This window comes from Penicillium daleae, assembly GCF_028827525.1.
Source record: "Penicillium daleae strain IBT 16125 chromosome Unknown utg000008l_segment0_segment0, whole genome shotgun sequence".
NCBI lineage: Eukaryota > Fungi > Ascomycota > Eurotiomycetes > Eurotiales > Aspergillaceae > Penicillium > Penicillium daleae.
This window is the reverse complement of record NW_026623156.1, coordinates 3567135-3581805: the sequence shown is the minus strand read 5'-3', so window position 1 is coordinate 3581805 and position 14671 is coordinate 3567135. Positions and strand designations below refer to the sequence as shown.

Sequence of the window (14671 nt, the reverse complement as noted above, 5' to 3'; positions counted from 1 at the left end):
CGGAGTGTTGCCAGGCTTCATACCCAGGACAGTACAAGTCATATTCCTTTTGCGCATATAACTATGTACAAGAATCATGTAGGACGACAAGGGTTCTTGCCGCTCCCCGTTGCAGGCTAACCCAATCGAAGTTGAAGCAATTTCTTACGGCAAGGACATGAACAACTTCTCCATCTTAGGGTAGTTGGGGGTTCCCAATCCGGTTGCCGGGTCCCATCCTGAAATAGCAGCGAATCCATTCGTGTCACATCCCGCATTGGTTCCATTGGTGATATCATTGAGAACCTCGGGGTGGGCATAGAGCACCGGGTTCACGAAGCCAACAGTGCCCTTGCCAGCTGCCAGGCGCTCCTCGTTGATCTTGAAAACGTAACGTCAGTATAATTCGGTGCAGGTGGAACAAGGGAATAAAGAAGAAATGTACTTACCAAGTTGAGGACTGACGCAAACAACGGCGACGCCAGACTTGATCCATAGTAGTGGTAGTCGAATCCGTTCGTGTATGCACGGAACATAGCACCATTGGCGGCGACATCGGGGTATGCACGGCCAATACGGTTATACACACCCTTGGTCTTGTTGACGTTGACCTCAAACTCCGAATAGTACGGGTAGGTCAGGTCTGCCTTCTTGAAGTACTTCTCCACAGCCTGCTTCTGGTACGCCGGCTGGGGGAAGTAGTTCGAGAACCCGCCTGCAGTGCTAAAGTTGGTCGCAGTGCCACCGAGATTGACATGCATGACACTCTCAGGGTCTTTAACGGTCTGATCTTTGTAGATCATCGTGCCGCCGACGGAGGTAACATAGGGACAGTTGGATGGATACTGGGGGTTGAAGATCTTCTGTTCTGGGCCAAGGCAACCGTTGGCAGTTCCATCGCCTGGGAAGGAAGCGACACCGTAGTCACCGGAGGCGAAGAGAATCGAGTGACCCTGCAGACCGAGCTTCATGAATTCGTTGCATTGGCGCTTGGTATAGCTGACAGGGAGGTCGGCTTCGGCTTGACCGTAGGAGGCGCTGATGACGTTGGTAGGCTTGTAAACACCGCATTGGAGCTTTCCTATAATAATGTTAGGAGATGGATCATTGCTGTTGTGGGCTGGCTGACTACATACCTTTGTATCCACCAGGGCGGGTGTCGGGATAGACGGGGTCGATGGAGGGGTCGTTACCAGTCTCTCCATAGGCGCTGTACGTGCAATAGGACTGAAATCATCAGCATTTTTCAGTTCCAAAACGACACATTAATGATACGTACACCATCCAAAGCGTCCAGGAAAGTGTTAAACAGATTGGTTGTGGCAACCTCCTCCGGCTCATAGAGCTGGTCATCAACTTGATAGAGAGTTACGGACTGTGGATAGATCAGGGAATAGCTAATTATGGGTGTTAGTTGCTCATCGGAGGCAAAAAAAATTAGCAGGAACTGTAAACTCACGCCAAGTCAATGTCAATGTCCGACTCGCCGGTATTGAGCGAGCTGTACGCGGGTACAGAAAAATTGGCTCCATCGATCAGCGCTGGGATGGGGTATGTACCCTGTGGCACCCAGGGAGCATACTCCTTGTAGAAGAGATCTAGATCTGACTTGGCAAAGTAGTCACCCTGCTCATAGAGACCAAGAGAATTGCCCTTCCTCGACTTTTTAGCATCAGGGATGTCGTACAGTGCTTTGATGCAAGTTGGGGTCATGTTGTATCCACAGAGTTGGAGATCTGAAGAGAGGGACTTCGCCTTGGCAGAGAGCTCGACATCGTTGCCAGCAAAGGATACGGCCTCGACATTGGGCTTGACTTTGGCGAGGTGCGAAGCACGCTTGGCCTTCTTGTGCTTCTTGAGCACAGGGGTTAGCTTGACTCCTGGAGTGACATAGTCGATGTGATCCCGAAGATGCTCCGGAATGTGGTACCTGGTGTGATGAGTTAGGATGCTAATTCTAGATGAGAGCAGCGAGAGAAGCTTACTTGTCACATCCAACCTTCGTACTAGCACTGCTCATGTGGTTGTGCTCGTAGAACTCGGTCATGAAGAGGCCTTCAGCTTCGTGGGCATAGGCATCGAATGCCAGCCAACCCTTGTTGTCTGAATGGACAACACGGGACCGGTCAATGCCAGCCTCGTGAAGCCATTCGCGCACTGCCTCTACAGCATCTGCAGATGGGGCAAACATGTCATGGACCTCCTCGGCAGTCCAATACTTGCCATATTTGGCAGAGCTGGGGTGCGACCTGTCAACCTGTTAGCAATAGTCAATTGCACTCTATCAAGCACATCACATACACATCCATCAACAAGTCATAACCCTTGTCCAGGTTGTTCTGGGACAGTCCAATGCGAACCGGCAGGACAGCATCACCCTCCACTCGATCTCCCTTCACCCAATCAAGCCCATGCCGTTCACGCTTCTCATGCAACACATGTTTAATAGGCGCCGGTGCGGCTTCGGAGAGAGCCGCAATGGCCAAAGCAAGATATACTTGACGCAGCAACATGGCGATACCCAAGCAGAGAGCGATCTACCCACAATGACACCCTCCACAAGCAGGGGCCATTGCCCCTTGAAATACAACGGCCGCGGCAGCAACGGCACCGCATCAGCAGTGTATCATGACCCCAGAAGCAAGATTCTCCACTTGCCAAAAGGCGGGCAAAAGACATCTAATCTCGCAATGTGTGTGCTGATTGGCCATGATGCGGGACGGCCTCTGCAGGACCGGCGCACGATGAGACACAGACACCCGCGGCATAGATAATTATCGTCAGTGTAGCACCATCGCGTGGCGTGTGGCTTGAAGACAAGCTAAGCACTTGCCAGCGGGGCGCGCTTCGGCAATCGCTCCACTAGGAAAGGTCTGAGCGGGCCTCAATCAGGAGTGAAGAGGTTATTCCGCCATGCGTTGTTTGTGTTCACCACCGATTCAGGAGATTGGAGTCTCACGGTGCGCCGGTGTTATTTCCGGCGTGGCGTATCACCCTTACTTTTGCCAGGCTATCCTGTGACGGGATGAAAGAACCTCCAAGCGACATAGCTTGCCTTTCCCGGTCGTTGGGGTACGCAAGGCGCATGTTATCGGAGGGGAAAGGCTTACGCTACTTGGCACTAAGCACGGAACGCCGGCGTGGTTCAGGGCGGAGGTCCGACGGCTTGAAGCTCAGCTAAACGCTTCGTTCGACCCTGTCGGTTCCCATGTTTGTTTAGAAGCTTTGGTTGCATTGGATTTTGCCCCCTGATCGGTTGTCATTCTGGTTGCCGATGGCATAGGTGGAGATAATGGGAGTTTGACAATGCCTTGATGAGAATGATAGGCACATGATTGGCCATAACAGGGGTAAATCTTATTGCTCCTGGTTAGCGTTGGTTTCTAGTGCAAATTCTGGGTTTGGACTTCTGAATGGAGAAGTAGACATGTAATCACCCTGCGATATCGCGATTTGTGGTTATAGCCAGAATCTTGAGTATTGCAGAAGAGTAACCCCAAACTGCTAGAAAACGACACACCCTCTACGCACAGGATGTACGAAGGTAAGGCCAAAATATTGATCAAGGTAAAGCGTTAACAAAGCTTTAACCCCGCAATCTCTTTTATGCATTCGAACATAAAGACAGAGTCAATAATGTTTAGGCTATCTAGAAAGGCGCATGGATCGCAAAGAACTTCCTGAGCAATACATCTGCGGGACTTTCCGAAAAGGGAAGGTCCCATCGGGTAAACAAATCAAGTTTTGCTTAGTTCGAATGGGGTCTAGATTAGTCGAGATAGTAGCTCGAAATTGTAGTTCGAAGTTACCGCAACGGAGAAGAAAGAAGGCGCACGATAACGTCAATCTAAATATTTTGTATACCCAATCCTCGTTTATAAGACATAACGGCGTCCAATCACTACTATATTTCCCTCGCCTACACCAGCAGGGAGGACTTGTTCATCGCCTTTACAACGGGCGGCTCCTTCAAACGTCCAGCCCCGCCGAGGGTAATTCCAATGCTCTCCGCAAGGACTGCCGAGCCTCCAGTCGGCCGCGGCAAGCTGGGCGCGTCATAGCCAGTCCCATCCTCATTCTCTTCACTGTTAGGTGCTGCGGTCTGGCCGATCTCAAATACATCATCACGGCAGTCCGCACACATCGTCACCACATCTGCCAGCGCCTTCTCAACTGCAGTGGCACGCTCGCGCATACCCCGACGCAGAAGGGCGTCTACCAGGGCCTCGGCCTCGGCCACGGTCGAGTTCACGCGCTCGATCAGTCGTCGGATGCTGTTGACGAGATACTCTTCCTCATAAACCGTGCCCTTCTTGCCCTTTGCGCGCTTGCGCTCCTCGCGTCGACGCGTGCGCGACGTCACGCGGGATGAAGATGTCTTGCCAGTGTACCGGGTGAACATGGTGCGACCGGCCAAAGTCGTCGCTTCGGTCGGTGCAAGTGACACATTATCGGGGATATCAACTCCGCCCTCGCCGCCCGTGGGATCACCACCGAAGAAGGCGAGAGGGTCGGCGGCGCGAAGCTGCCGGAGTTCACGAACTCGAGGAACCTGTGCATTCAACTGGGACTTGCAGTCGGCCAAGAGGTCGGTCATGGAGCCCATGGCCTCAGAGAGGCCGGAGTCAACGATCTCTTCCACCAAGTCCTTTTTGCCGTTAAGAGTCAGTAGGCGCGCAGCATCGGCAAACTTGGAGCCCCGGCAGAGAAGCTGGGCTGCCGTGACGATATCATGCAGATGCTCTGCATAGATGGTTGCGGCCGATACGTAATCTCGAGTCTCGTCGACCAGGGTTGTAGCAAGCTCGTTGATAAAGGCCGTGAGTTCTTCCGCGGGCAAAGACGCCATCATGGCGCAATACAGGGATTCGCGCCACATGTGAGCAAGATTGTAGCATTTGTATGCTTCCTCATAGATCCCGAGAGATTCATAGGCTGGGATACAGGTCAGTCAATTCGCTCTCTGGCACAAGAAGGAGGATCATACCAATAGCAGCATCCTTGTGCTTCGAGTCATTCTGGAGGTAGTCTGCGTAAATCTGCGTGATCTCCCTGAGCTGCTCAGGCTGATACTTGTAGATTTCGAGTGCCTCTTTATACAAAGAATGCCGGGTGACGTAGGCCCGAATTTCCTCGTGGGCACCCAGAGTGAAGAGGTGTTTTAGAGCCTTGTCAAATCGAGCGAGATGGTTGTCAATCTCGAATTGGCGTCGGGTATCTGGCAACTTTTGCAACTTTCGGAGGAATGGGAGATACTCTCTGGGGTCCTACAGAAATCTTAGTGCCAGATCTCTTCGTTCAACACTTGTTGAATGACTTACCATCTGCGCTTGCTGAGCCACCAAAAGAGTGAGCTCAAGGTCGTATAGCCCGAGAGCATGCGAGTACAGCCGGTTAGCGTCAGTCAAAAAGCACATATGCTCAATTGCATCTTGCGCTTGCTCAGAGTTTTGTGCTATCGACTTCCTTAGCAATCATAGCCTCCTATCAATTCATCGAACATACTTACTTCGGAGGTTGGCGACAAGCTTTAAGCCAGCTTCAAGGTCAGGCGGTTCCTTGCAAACATGTGCAGTGACAAGATTTTGCAAGTTCGTGTCCAGGCGGGTCTGAAGAACTGCCAAGAATGCATCACAGATTGCGTTGACCTTGCTGGTTTTACCAGCGAGCCGAGGCTGAGAGGGCACAACAGGAGCGTCCGGCTGAGCAGTAACGGCAGATTCGTTCTTGGAAATTTTGAGGGTATCTTTATACAGTGTTTGCGAAACGTCCTCTTCCCTAGTACGAAGTAAGCACCCGTTTTGTCAATTTACAAGCAACCAAGGGAAACCTTACTTCAGACGAGAAAGGAAGTCATCGATGAACTCAATCTTCTTGACTTGCTCGATGAACAACTGAACGCTTTCCATGAATTGTTGGGGAGCGTAGTCGTGAAGAATGTTCATGTCCACCATTTGGCTGCGACACGCGAGGAAAGCAGCCCGGTAGTTCTTCCGGTCGATGAATGTGCGAATACCAGCCAACACCAACGCACGCGGGAAAATTGTTTCGATATTGCCACGAGGTGCCTGTAGGACAACGGCAAAAATAGATGGTATAACAGACACCAGCTTTGAACCGCGCTCGATACTTCTGCATCTCTCGTCGGTTTCGGGGGTATCCTCTGGAACCTCCATGTCTGCGAACGGTTATTAGCATGGTTGCGAAAGTCATTGAAAGATTTGAACATACCGTCCACGCGATTCAAATGCACGAATTTCAACAAGTGTTGGGATGTGGTGAACAACAGGTGGGATGGAGTTACCAAGAAAGATGTGCAGTTCTTAGCAAGGACTCGCTTGTTGGCGTACAGAGCACCAGTCCGTGTCAGAGTAATCAGAACGCGCTATCCGAGTCAGTTTGTAATTCAGAGAATTATTGGGCAACGGAATCGGTTTACCTCGTCATCGGAGATCGAGACAGCACGGGCCCAGTGAGTTTCAAAAGTAGGGCTTTCGCTCCAAATGGTAGCTTGCACATCATTTCCAGCCACAAAATCAATAGTGGAGTAGCTGGCAGGGAGGCCAGGTTGCTGAACATGTGAGAACCAAAGAGCAGAATGGCCTACCCCAGCAAAGATAGAGTAGAGTTCCTCGAACTCCTGCGCTTGATAGACGACTTGAGTCTCTCGAGTTTCCAGTGTCGTGCGCTCAATATGACTGATCCCAGGAGTGCTGGCCTTGAGAAGATAGACCTCTGTTTCATTCAGGAATGCAATCTGTCTAGGCCGGCCTGTGGGTGCATCTGGAAGAGGATAGCTCGACTCGAGAATCGGTACTGGCACTGGACGACTCTTCAAAGACCACAAGAACACGGAGAAGCTCTTGTCCATCAGGACTGCCATTCGGGTGCCCGATTTGCTGAATGCAACATCGATGACATTTGAGTCCAGCTTCAGTTCGTTGTGTGCCATTGGAGGCGGCACGCCGGCCAAGCGAAGTGGAGTCAGCTTCAGGTTCTTTCCATCAATAACCGCAACAGCACCGACATCATCCGGGATCGCAGTCGAGCCATGGTGGATGTCGAAAACATAGTCGAGGTCAAGGACAGAGTTGGAGGACCCAGCAACCACACGCAATGCCTTTTCATGGTGCCACTCAAACGAGAATGGGAGAGTGCGTGCAGGATCAACAACTATGGGTACTTCCTGCTTCAAGTAGTAGTGATAATTGCCTGTCGTCCAAAGCTGGACTCGATCCTTAAATCGCACAGCAAGTACAGTAGAATCGATGTTCCACGACAGCTTGATCTGTGATGCCCAAGATTGGCGTTCCTCCTCGGTTAGGCGAAGCGTGAACTGCCCGTGGCGCAAGCCATTCCTTTCAAAGAAGACAACATCGATGCGGTCATCCAGTCGCTGAATTCCAGCAATGAGATTGCCGTAGGGGCGCCAGCTCAGGGCCCCTTCGAGTCCATCCACAGGTTCGCTCACGCTGTCGAGAGTACCTTCGCGCGAATACACTCGGATGACACGGCGAAGATCGTCATCGACGGTGTTGACCGCAACATAGGCACCATCACCTCTCCAACTGATAGTCGTACTGGCATCGTCATGACCGCTCAGCTTGCCTTCATCAACTTTCTCGGGCACAGTCGGGTCTCGCATAGCTTTGGCTCTCTTGCCCTGGAACTGGGTTTCCCTCTTGCCCCATCCCACAGAGACATGCTGAGAGGCTTGGAGATCCGCCGGAGAGAATGTGATCTCAGCCACATTTTCGAACTCGCGGGTCATATACAGGAACGTCCGAGCCCTAGTAGTGATAGCCAGGAGCTCTTCGTCTGGCGACCACGCAGCAGCCGTGATTCCAACATCGACGGAGCCAAGAATCTCGATCTTATCCTCTCCAGGGAGGGGCTCCTCACGGACGATAATAATATCACCGCCCTCCAAAACCAAGCATGCGGTCAGGTTGTCCGCGAAGTAGTGCAGAGACAGCACTCGATCGCATGCAAGATCAGGCAAAGGGCTTGGGGCGTCCCAGGATGCGATACATTCGAGCGCATCGCGGCTCAGAGGCTCCGCAGCAGTGACTTCAGGGCGCTTCCTCCGCAACTCGATGACGGGGTTGTGCTCTGCCGGACCAAAAGTACACACAATCGAGTCAGATGAGGTATCCCAGGCAGTCGCAGTTAAGGGAAGGTCGCCCTCGATCTGTGTCTCCTGGAGACGCACGCTCTTGAGGTTGCGCATCTTTGACGGCTGGTATCACTTTTTTTTCCTCTATCGATTCCCTAAATTTACCCCGCCATGAGACGGAGAAATTTAAATATGGTTGGAAGAGACCGAAAGGAAATTCCCGCAACCTTAGGAACCAGAGCTCTTCAAACAGAGCAGGAGAGGGTCGCTGGTTAGTGCTGTAAAATGTGGTTGTGGGCTCCGAGAGCTGTGACTCTGTATCAACGACCCAAAGATTTTTTGATTTTCCAACGGCCGCTCAGCCAATGACTTCATCCAAATTTCAACGTCTCAGGAGCTACGCTTCACCACCACTACAAGACTACAATTGAAGTATTTTCGGGCAAAATCAAAATTCAACGTTGTCCTCTAACTTTGTACATGATATTTCAGCAGCTGTAATCCGCGATCCAAGAGTTCCACCATGCAGTCTGCGGTACTGCCAAAACGCGAGAAATACGTATAGTATAGAACAGCTTATTTGGTCTTGTAGGTTTGCCAGACTAAAAGAGACATCTTGTTAGAAAACGGGTCGTATAACAACAGAGCAATTGAGAGCTTACCAGCAATGGCGAAGGGGGCACCGAATCCGGTAACTAGAATGGGTCTCAAGTCAGTCCTGATGTCTCTACAACCCCGGGATTTGCGGATCACCAACCCATGAAAGCCCAGTAGCGCCAGAAGAAGTGCTTGGTCAAGGGGTTGAAGGGGATGTTGGAGCGAGGGCCCTCAGCGTAGTGGTAGGGGCTGCCGAGCTGGGCGCGAGTGGTGGAGAAGCCACGACGGGCAGCGACAGTGGCCATTCGGGCGCGGACAGCGGAGGCGGCGTACATCTTGAATGACAAGGTCAGTTTCCAGAACACTTTGCAGAGTCAATTGCAACAAAATAGCACCTACCTTGAGGTACAGGGTGGAGGGAGTGGACGATCGGGAATGGACGGACGGAGCCAGCACGAACATCGCAAGGTGCGGAATGGGTCGATCACTCTCACGTGACTATACAGTGCATCACATGACATTGAAGGCGTCTGGTGCGGCAAGCGCATCTGCGCCCAGACCGCCTTCTAAATCGGGCACTTTCATTTTTCTGCGTAAAAAAAAAGTCCAGACTTCTCTTCGTTGCCCATTCAACTTCTGTGGCTCGTCGTCCAGTGTGACCTTCGGAGATGGACGAGCTCTTCGACGTCTTTGAGGACCAGCCTCAGGCTGTAACGACCTCCGGCGGTGCGCCGAAGCGCTCCAAGAAGGAGAAGAAAGACAAGAGCAAGAAGCGTGCCGCCAACGGAGATGTGAAGAATGACGCTACTGTACCAGATCAGATGGAGGACGTGACACCCTCAGTTGCACCTATTGTGAAACCCTCCTCAGAAGCCGAGAGACCTATCGCCAACAACGAGCAGCCCGAGACTAAGCGCCTTCGACTCGACGAAGCACCCCAACCCGTTGTCGCCGATTCCTTCGAAACCGAACAAGAGCAGGAGATTGCCCCATCTGGTGGCTTGCAAGACAGTCAGAATGCGACTTCTATCAAGGTGTCTCACCAAGTGCGCCACCAAGTTGCGATCCCACCAGACTACCCTTACGTGCCTCTCTCGGAACACAAGCAACCGGAGGACCCGGCAAAGATCTATGCGTTCACACTCGATCCTTTCCAGCAGCTTGCGGTCAATGCGATTCAAAGAGAGGAGAGTGTGCTGGTTTCAGCGCATACTAGTGCCGGAAAGACTGTGGTTGCAGAATACGCTATTGCGCAAAGTTTGAAGAGGAACCAGCGAGTCATCTACACCAGTCCGATCAAGGCCCTGAGCAACCAGAAGTATCGTGAATTTGCGGCTGAATTTGGCGACGTTGGTCTCATGACTGGTGATGTGACCATTAATCCCACAGCTACCTGTCTTGTCATGACTACGGAAATTCTTCGGTCGATGCTGTATCGCGGTTCAGAGATCATGCGTGAAGTTGGATGGGTCGTATTTGACGAGATTCATTACATGCGCGACCTAAACCGTGGTGTCGTCTGGGAGGAGACAATTATTCTTCTCCCCGATAAGGTTCGCTACGTCTTCCTGTCGGCCACTATCCCCAATGCCATGCAATTTGCCGAATGGGTTGTGAAGATGCACAACCAGCCTTGTCACGTTGTCTACACCAACTACCGTCCGACTCCCCTTCAACACTACTTCCACCCTGCCGGTGCCGAAGGAATCCACCTGGTTGTGGATGAGAATGGTGTGTTCCGTGAGGAGAACTTCCAGATAGCCATGGGCTCGATCGCAGACAAGAAAGGCGACGACCCCGCCAATGCCTTGGCTAAGCGCAAAGGCAAGGGCAAGGACAAGTCAATCAATAAGGGCGGAGAAAAGGGTCCCTCGGATATCTTCAAGATCGTGAGAATGATCATCATGAAGAAGCTCAACCCGGTCATTGTTTTCAGCTTCAGCAAAAGAGAGTGCGAAAGCGGTGCTCTCCAGCTAAGGAACATGGCATTTAACGATGATTCCGAGAAGGAGATGGTTCAAAAGGTCTTTGACAGTGCTATGGAGATGTTGTCTCCTGAAGACCGGAATCTACCCCAGATCAGCAATCTCCTGCCCCTCCTCCGTAGAGGCGTTGGTGTTCACCATTCTGGTCTTCTTCCTATTCTCAAGGAGACTATCGAGATTCTCTTCCAGGAAGGCCTTATCAAGGCCCTCTTCGCCACCGAAACTTTCTCCATCGGCCTCAACATGCCTGCCAAGACTGTTGTCTTCACCAGTGTTCGCAAATTCGATGGCACCAGCCAGCGCTGGGTTACGCCATCTGAGTTCATTCAGATGTCTGGACGAGCCGGTCGAAGAGGTCTTGATGACCGCGGTATTGTCATCATGATGGTTGGTGAAGAAATGGATCCAGCGGTTGCTAAGGAGATCGTTCGTGGTGAGCAGGACCGATTGAACTCGGCCTTCCACCTTGGATACAACATGATTCTCAACCTGATGAGAGTGGAGGGTATTTCCCCGGAGTTCATGCTTGAAAGGTGTTTCAAACAGTTCCAAAACACTGGCAGCATCACTACTTTGGAAAACTCACTTCGTGAGCTAGAGGGGAAGAAGGCAAATATGATCATCCCCGACGAAGGAACTATCCGGGAATATTATGATCTACGCACGCAGTTGGAAACCTTCTCTGACGATGTCCGTGCTGTCATCACCCATCCGAACCATTGCCGGCCCTTCATCTCGGCTGGCCGTCTGATTCAAATCGTACACCAAGGCCAAGATTTTGGATGGGGTGCTGTAGTCAAACTCTCACAGCGCAGACCTGCAAAGGACACCAAAGAAGAAATCGAACCACACAAGGCGTGGGTTGTTGACGTCCTTTTGAAGCTCTCTAATGGACCCTCTGTTGCTACCAAGTCTTTCCAAGACTTCCCTAAGGGCATTCAACCGGCTAAGCCGGGAGAGCCCTCCCGATTCGAAATTGTACCGGTTGTACTGAGCTGCATCCACGCCATCGGAAATCTTCGCATCTTCCTGCCAAAGGATATCAAATCTGATGATGCCCGAACTGGAGTGGGGAAGGCTTTGGATGAAACGAAAAGACGATTCCCCGACGGTGTTCCGCTCCTCGATCCCATTATAGAGATGAAAATCATGGATGATTCCTTCAAGAAGTTACTACGGGTAAGTGTTCATGACAATCTTTGTGCTCTCTTTCTTCCTTCCTTTTTTGCCCCACATGCTGATCAACCCTAGAAAATTGAGGTTCTCGAGTCTCGCCTGCTGGGCAACCCGCTTCACCACTCCCCAAGACTGCCAGAGCTGTACGACCAATATGTCGCGAAGGTCAACTTGAACAACGAGATCAAGGCGACCAAGAAGAAGATTAGCGATGCCATGTCGATTTTGCAACTTGACGAGTTGAAATGCCGCAAGCGTGTGCTCCGTCGCTTCGGCTTCATCAACGAGGCGGAAGTTGTACAAATGAAGGCCCGTGTCGCCTGTGAGATTAGTACCGGTGATGAGCTGATGCTGTCTGAGTTGCTTTTCAATGGTTTCTTCAACAATCTTACTCCCGAACAACTGGCAGCCGTCATCAGTGTCTTCGTGTTCGAGGAGAAGGTTAAGGAGGCCCCGCCTTTGAGCAAGGACGAGCTTGCAAAGCCCCTCAAGGAGATTCAAGCACAAGCTCGAATCATCGCCAAGGTCTCGCAAGAGTCCAAATTGGCTGTGAACGAGGATGAATACGTCCAGAGTTTCCACTGGGAGCTGATGGAGGTCGTCTATGACTGGGCACATGGCAAGTCCTTTGCCGATATCTGGTACGTACTTGCCACACCTTAACCCCCTACTCCCAAGCCGAATTTTGAGCTAACTTCTAGAAGTGGCATGACGGATGTGTATGAAGGTAGCTTGATCCGTGTTTTCCGACGACTAGAGGAGTGTCTGCGTCAGATGGCGCAGGCCTCCAAGGTGATGGGTAGCGAGGACCTGGAGAGCAAGTTCGAGGAGGCGTTGACCAAGGTCCGCCGGGACATTGTGGCTGCTCAGTCGCTTTATCTGTAAATACGATATCCATGGGCGTTCTTTGTACGGAAATAAAAAATCACCTGCATTCGATGATCATTTTTTTTTTCGCAACTATTATTTTGCCTCCGGATTATAGACTAGACTCGACAAGGCGAAGCTGCATTGTTCGCCTGAACACGGAGGCTTGAGCGGCGTCTGACTGGTAAGACTACTTAGAATATAGAAATTTCTGACTTTCCATAGGAAAGACAGAAATCTATGAGAAGAAATTCCAAGAGTCATATTAATATAGTTGAATCATTACACGGTTAAATTTGCAGGGAAAATCCGTGTCTGCAACGTCGAGAAGTCACCTTAAAACCTGCGCAGCTGGAGTGCGTTGCCGCCCGCAACGCCTCTCTTCTTCTCCACCGCTTCTCTGCCTTCTTTGCACTTCTCTCTCCCCACCTCACCCTTTTGGGCACCTCTTTTTCCTTTTCTCCTTGCCCTGGTTCTCTCCTTCGAGTTCTTCACTCATTGCGGTCGTTCCTAGATCTGCTAGTCCAGGTCCATTTCTCTCGCCATCTGGCTGTCATCATGAACAGTCTGGTGGCCACGCCTCCTGTCCCTCCTCATTTCTACGAGAACCCTCGATTCTCTCCCTCCCGTATAAGTGCGTTTCCCCTTCTTGGAAGCTCATCCAGATCCATGTGCCTCTCGGCTGCCGTTTAGATCTTCTGTATTGACCAAAGTCCCAGTGTCTACACCTTCGTCGTCCTACACCAGCCGAAAGCGGAAAGCCGACGATGATGGCAACGACCATGATGGACGCATGTCCGCCTCTCCCACCAACTCACCAGCCTTTACTCCTCGCCAGCTCCCTTCTTTCCGTAACATCAAGCGTTCCCGACCGAATGTCTCCGGCAGACCTCTCCCCCTCCCCCGTCTGCTTGAGACTCTCGATACCGACGCCTTGCGGACTGTACTACGGACTATGTGTGAACGCCACCCTCAACTCGCCGACGAGGTTGCCCAAACGTCTCCCCGACCAAGCGTCTCCTCTACCCTGCAGGTGCTGCGAAACTACCAAGCCGCCCTTCAGTCCTCCTTCCCCCTGGGTGGCAACACCGAGTCCGACTACGCCTATAATCGAGTTCGGCAGCCGCTTACGAACCTCTTGGAAGCTCTGAGCGATTTCACACCCAACTTTCTTCCTCCCAACGAGTCACAACCATCGGTATCCCTGAGCTACTTGGACGGGGCCACCGACATCATTCACGCCTTGCCCCGTTGGAGCACGCCACAGAACAACATCGAGCGGGACTCGGCTTACGATGAGATTTGCAAAGCTTGGATCCTGGTGATTCGGGAAGCCGCCAAACGAGGTGGAGGTATTCAGCTGCAATATGGTGGTTGGGACCAAAAGCTGGCGAAGCACAACCAGAATTCTGGAGGAAAGATGCAGGCGGCAGTTCACGAACTCGGGCAGAGCCTGGGCTGGATGAACGGACCGGACTCGCCATCCCACGGCGCTGGCAGCAATGAACTGGGCTCTATCCGAGACCAGCTTCTCTCTGGAACCTACGGCCTGGGTACGCCTGTTAAGGTTGGACCCTGGTGAATAAGAGGGACAACCCCGTCACTCATTGCCCAACCACGTGGCACTCAACCTTCCAACAACCTAACCATTTGACGACCAATTAAACACCATCTCGCATAACAACTGTATGCGCTCACGTCGCACCTCAATCTGCGCATCGACCTCCTTAGTTCCGTTGCGAGCCTCTCCAACGGTCTTGAAACAACACCCCGACCGGACCATTTTCGACGTATGCCACGATCACGACCCCCCTATTGCATGACCTTTAGAAATTCTATCTGGTCTCAGAATGGCGTTTATAGTATGCAAAGGCGAATAACCTGACAAATTCGATTCATTTCTGTTTTCCCTTCTACACCTTTCCTGTTCCTGGGGTATTTCACTGCCGAG

General features: G+C 51.7%; 5 protein-coding genes across 5 annotated transcripts; 2 read left to right on the top strand and 3 right to left on the bottom strand.

Annotated features, from left to right (window-relative positions):
* Window positions 1-144: 144 nt before the first annotated feature.
* N7458_009828 (S53 family peptidase) lies at window positions 145-2492 on the bottom strand (the record flags this gene model as incomplete). Its single annotated transcript, XM_056913210.1, has 7 exons — window positions 145-360; window positions 429-1060; window positions 1116-1206; window positions 1259-1376; window positions 1439-1909; window positions 1965-2228; window positions 2281-2492. 7 exons carry the CDS (start codon window positions 2490-2492, stop codon window positions 145-147), a joined length of 2004 nt encoding a protein of 667 aa, XP_056762059.1.
* A 1406-nt stretch (window positions 2493-3898) lies between these two features.
* On the bottom strand, window positions 3899-8209 carry N7458_009827 (Elongator subunit IKI3; the record flags this gene model as incomplete). Its single annotated transcript, XM_056913209.1, has 7 exons — window positions 3899-4914; window positions 4967-5246; window positions 5301-5434; window positions 5489-5757; window positions 5815-6157; window positions 6211-6364; window positions 6419-8209. The coding sequence occupies 7 exons, from the start codon at window positions 8207-8209 to the stop codon at window positions 3899-3901; spliced, it is 3987 nt and encodes a 1328-aa protein (XP_056762058.1).
* A 462-nt stretch (window positions 8210-8671) lies between these two features.
* N7458_009826 (cytochrome c oxidase VIIc family protein) lies at window positions 8672-9154 on the bottom strand (the record flags this gene model as incomplete). Its single annotated transcript, XM_056913208.1, has 4 exons — window positions 8672-8697; window positions 8758-8790; window positions 8853-9027; window positions 9092-9154. 4 exons carry the CDS (start codon window positions 9152-9154, stop codon window positions 8672-8674), a joined length of 297 nt encoding a protein of 98 aa, XP_056762057.1.
* A 206-nt stretch (window positions 9155-9360) lies between these two features.
* Window positions 9361-12738, top strand: N7458_009825 (ATP-dependent RNA helicase MTR4; the record flags this gene model as incomplete). The annotated part of the gene is made up of 3 exons (XM_056913207.1): window positions 9361-11856; window positions 11929-12494; window positions 12558-12738. The coding sequence occupies 3 exons, from the start codon at window positions 9361-9363 to the stop codon at window positions 12736-12738; spliced, it is 3243 nt and encodes a 1080-aa protein (XP_056762056.1).
* Window positions 12739-13278: 540 nt separating this feature from the next.
* Window positions 13279-14302, top strand: N7458_009824 (cut8/STS1 family protein; the record flags this gene model as incomplete). The annotated part of the gene is made up of 2 exons (XM_056913206.1): window positions 13279-13354; window positions 13440-14302. 2 exons carry the CDS (start codon window positions 13279-13281, stop codon window positions 14300-14302), a joined length of 939 nt encoding a protein of 312 aa, XP_056762055.1.
* Window positions 14303-14671: the final 369 nt, after the last annotated feature.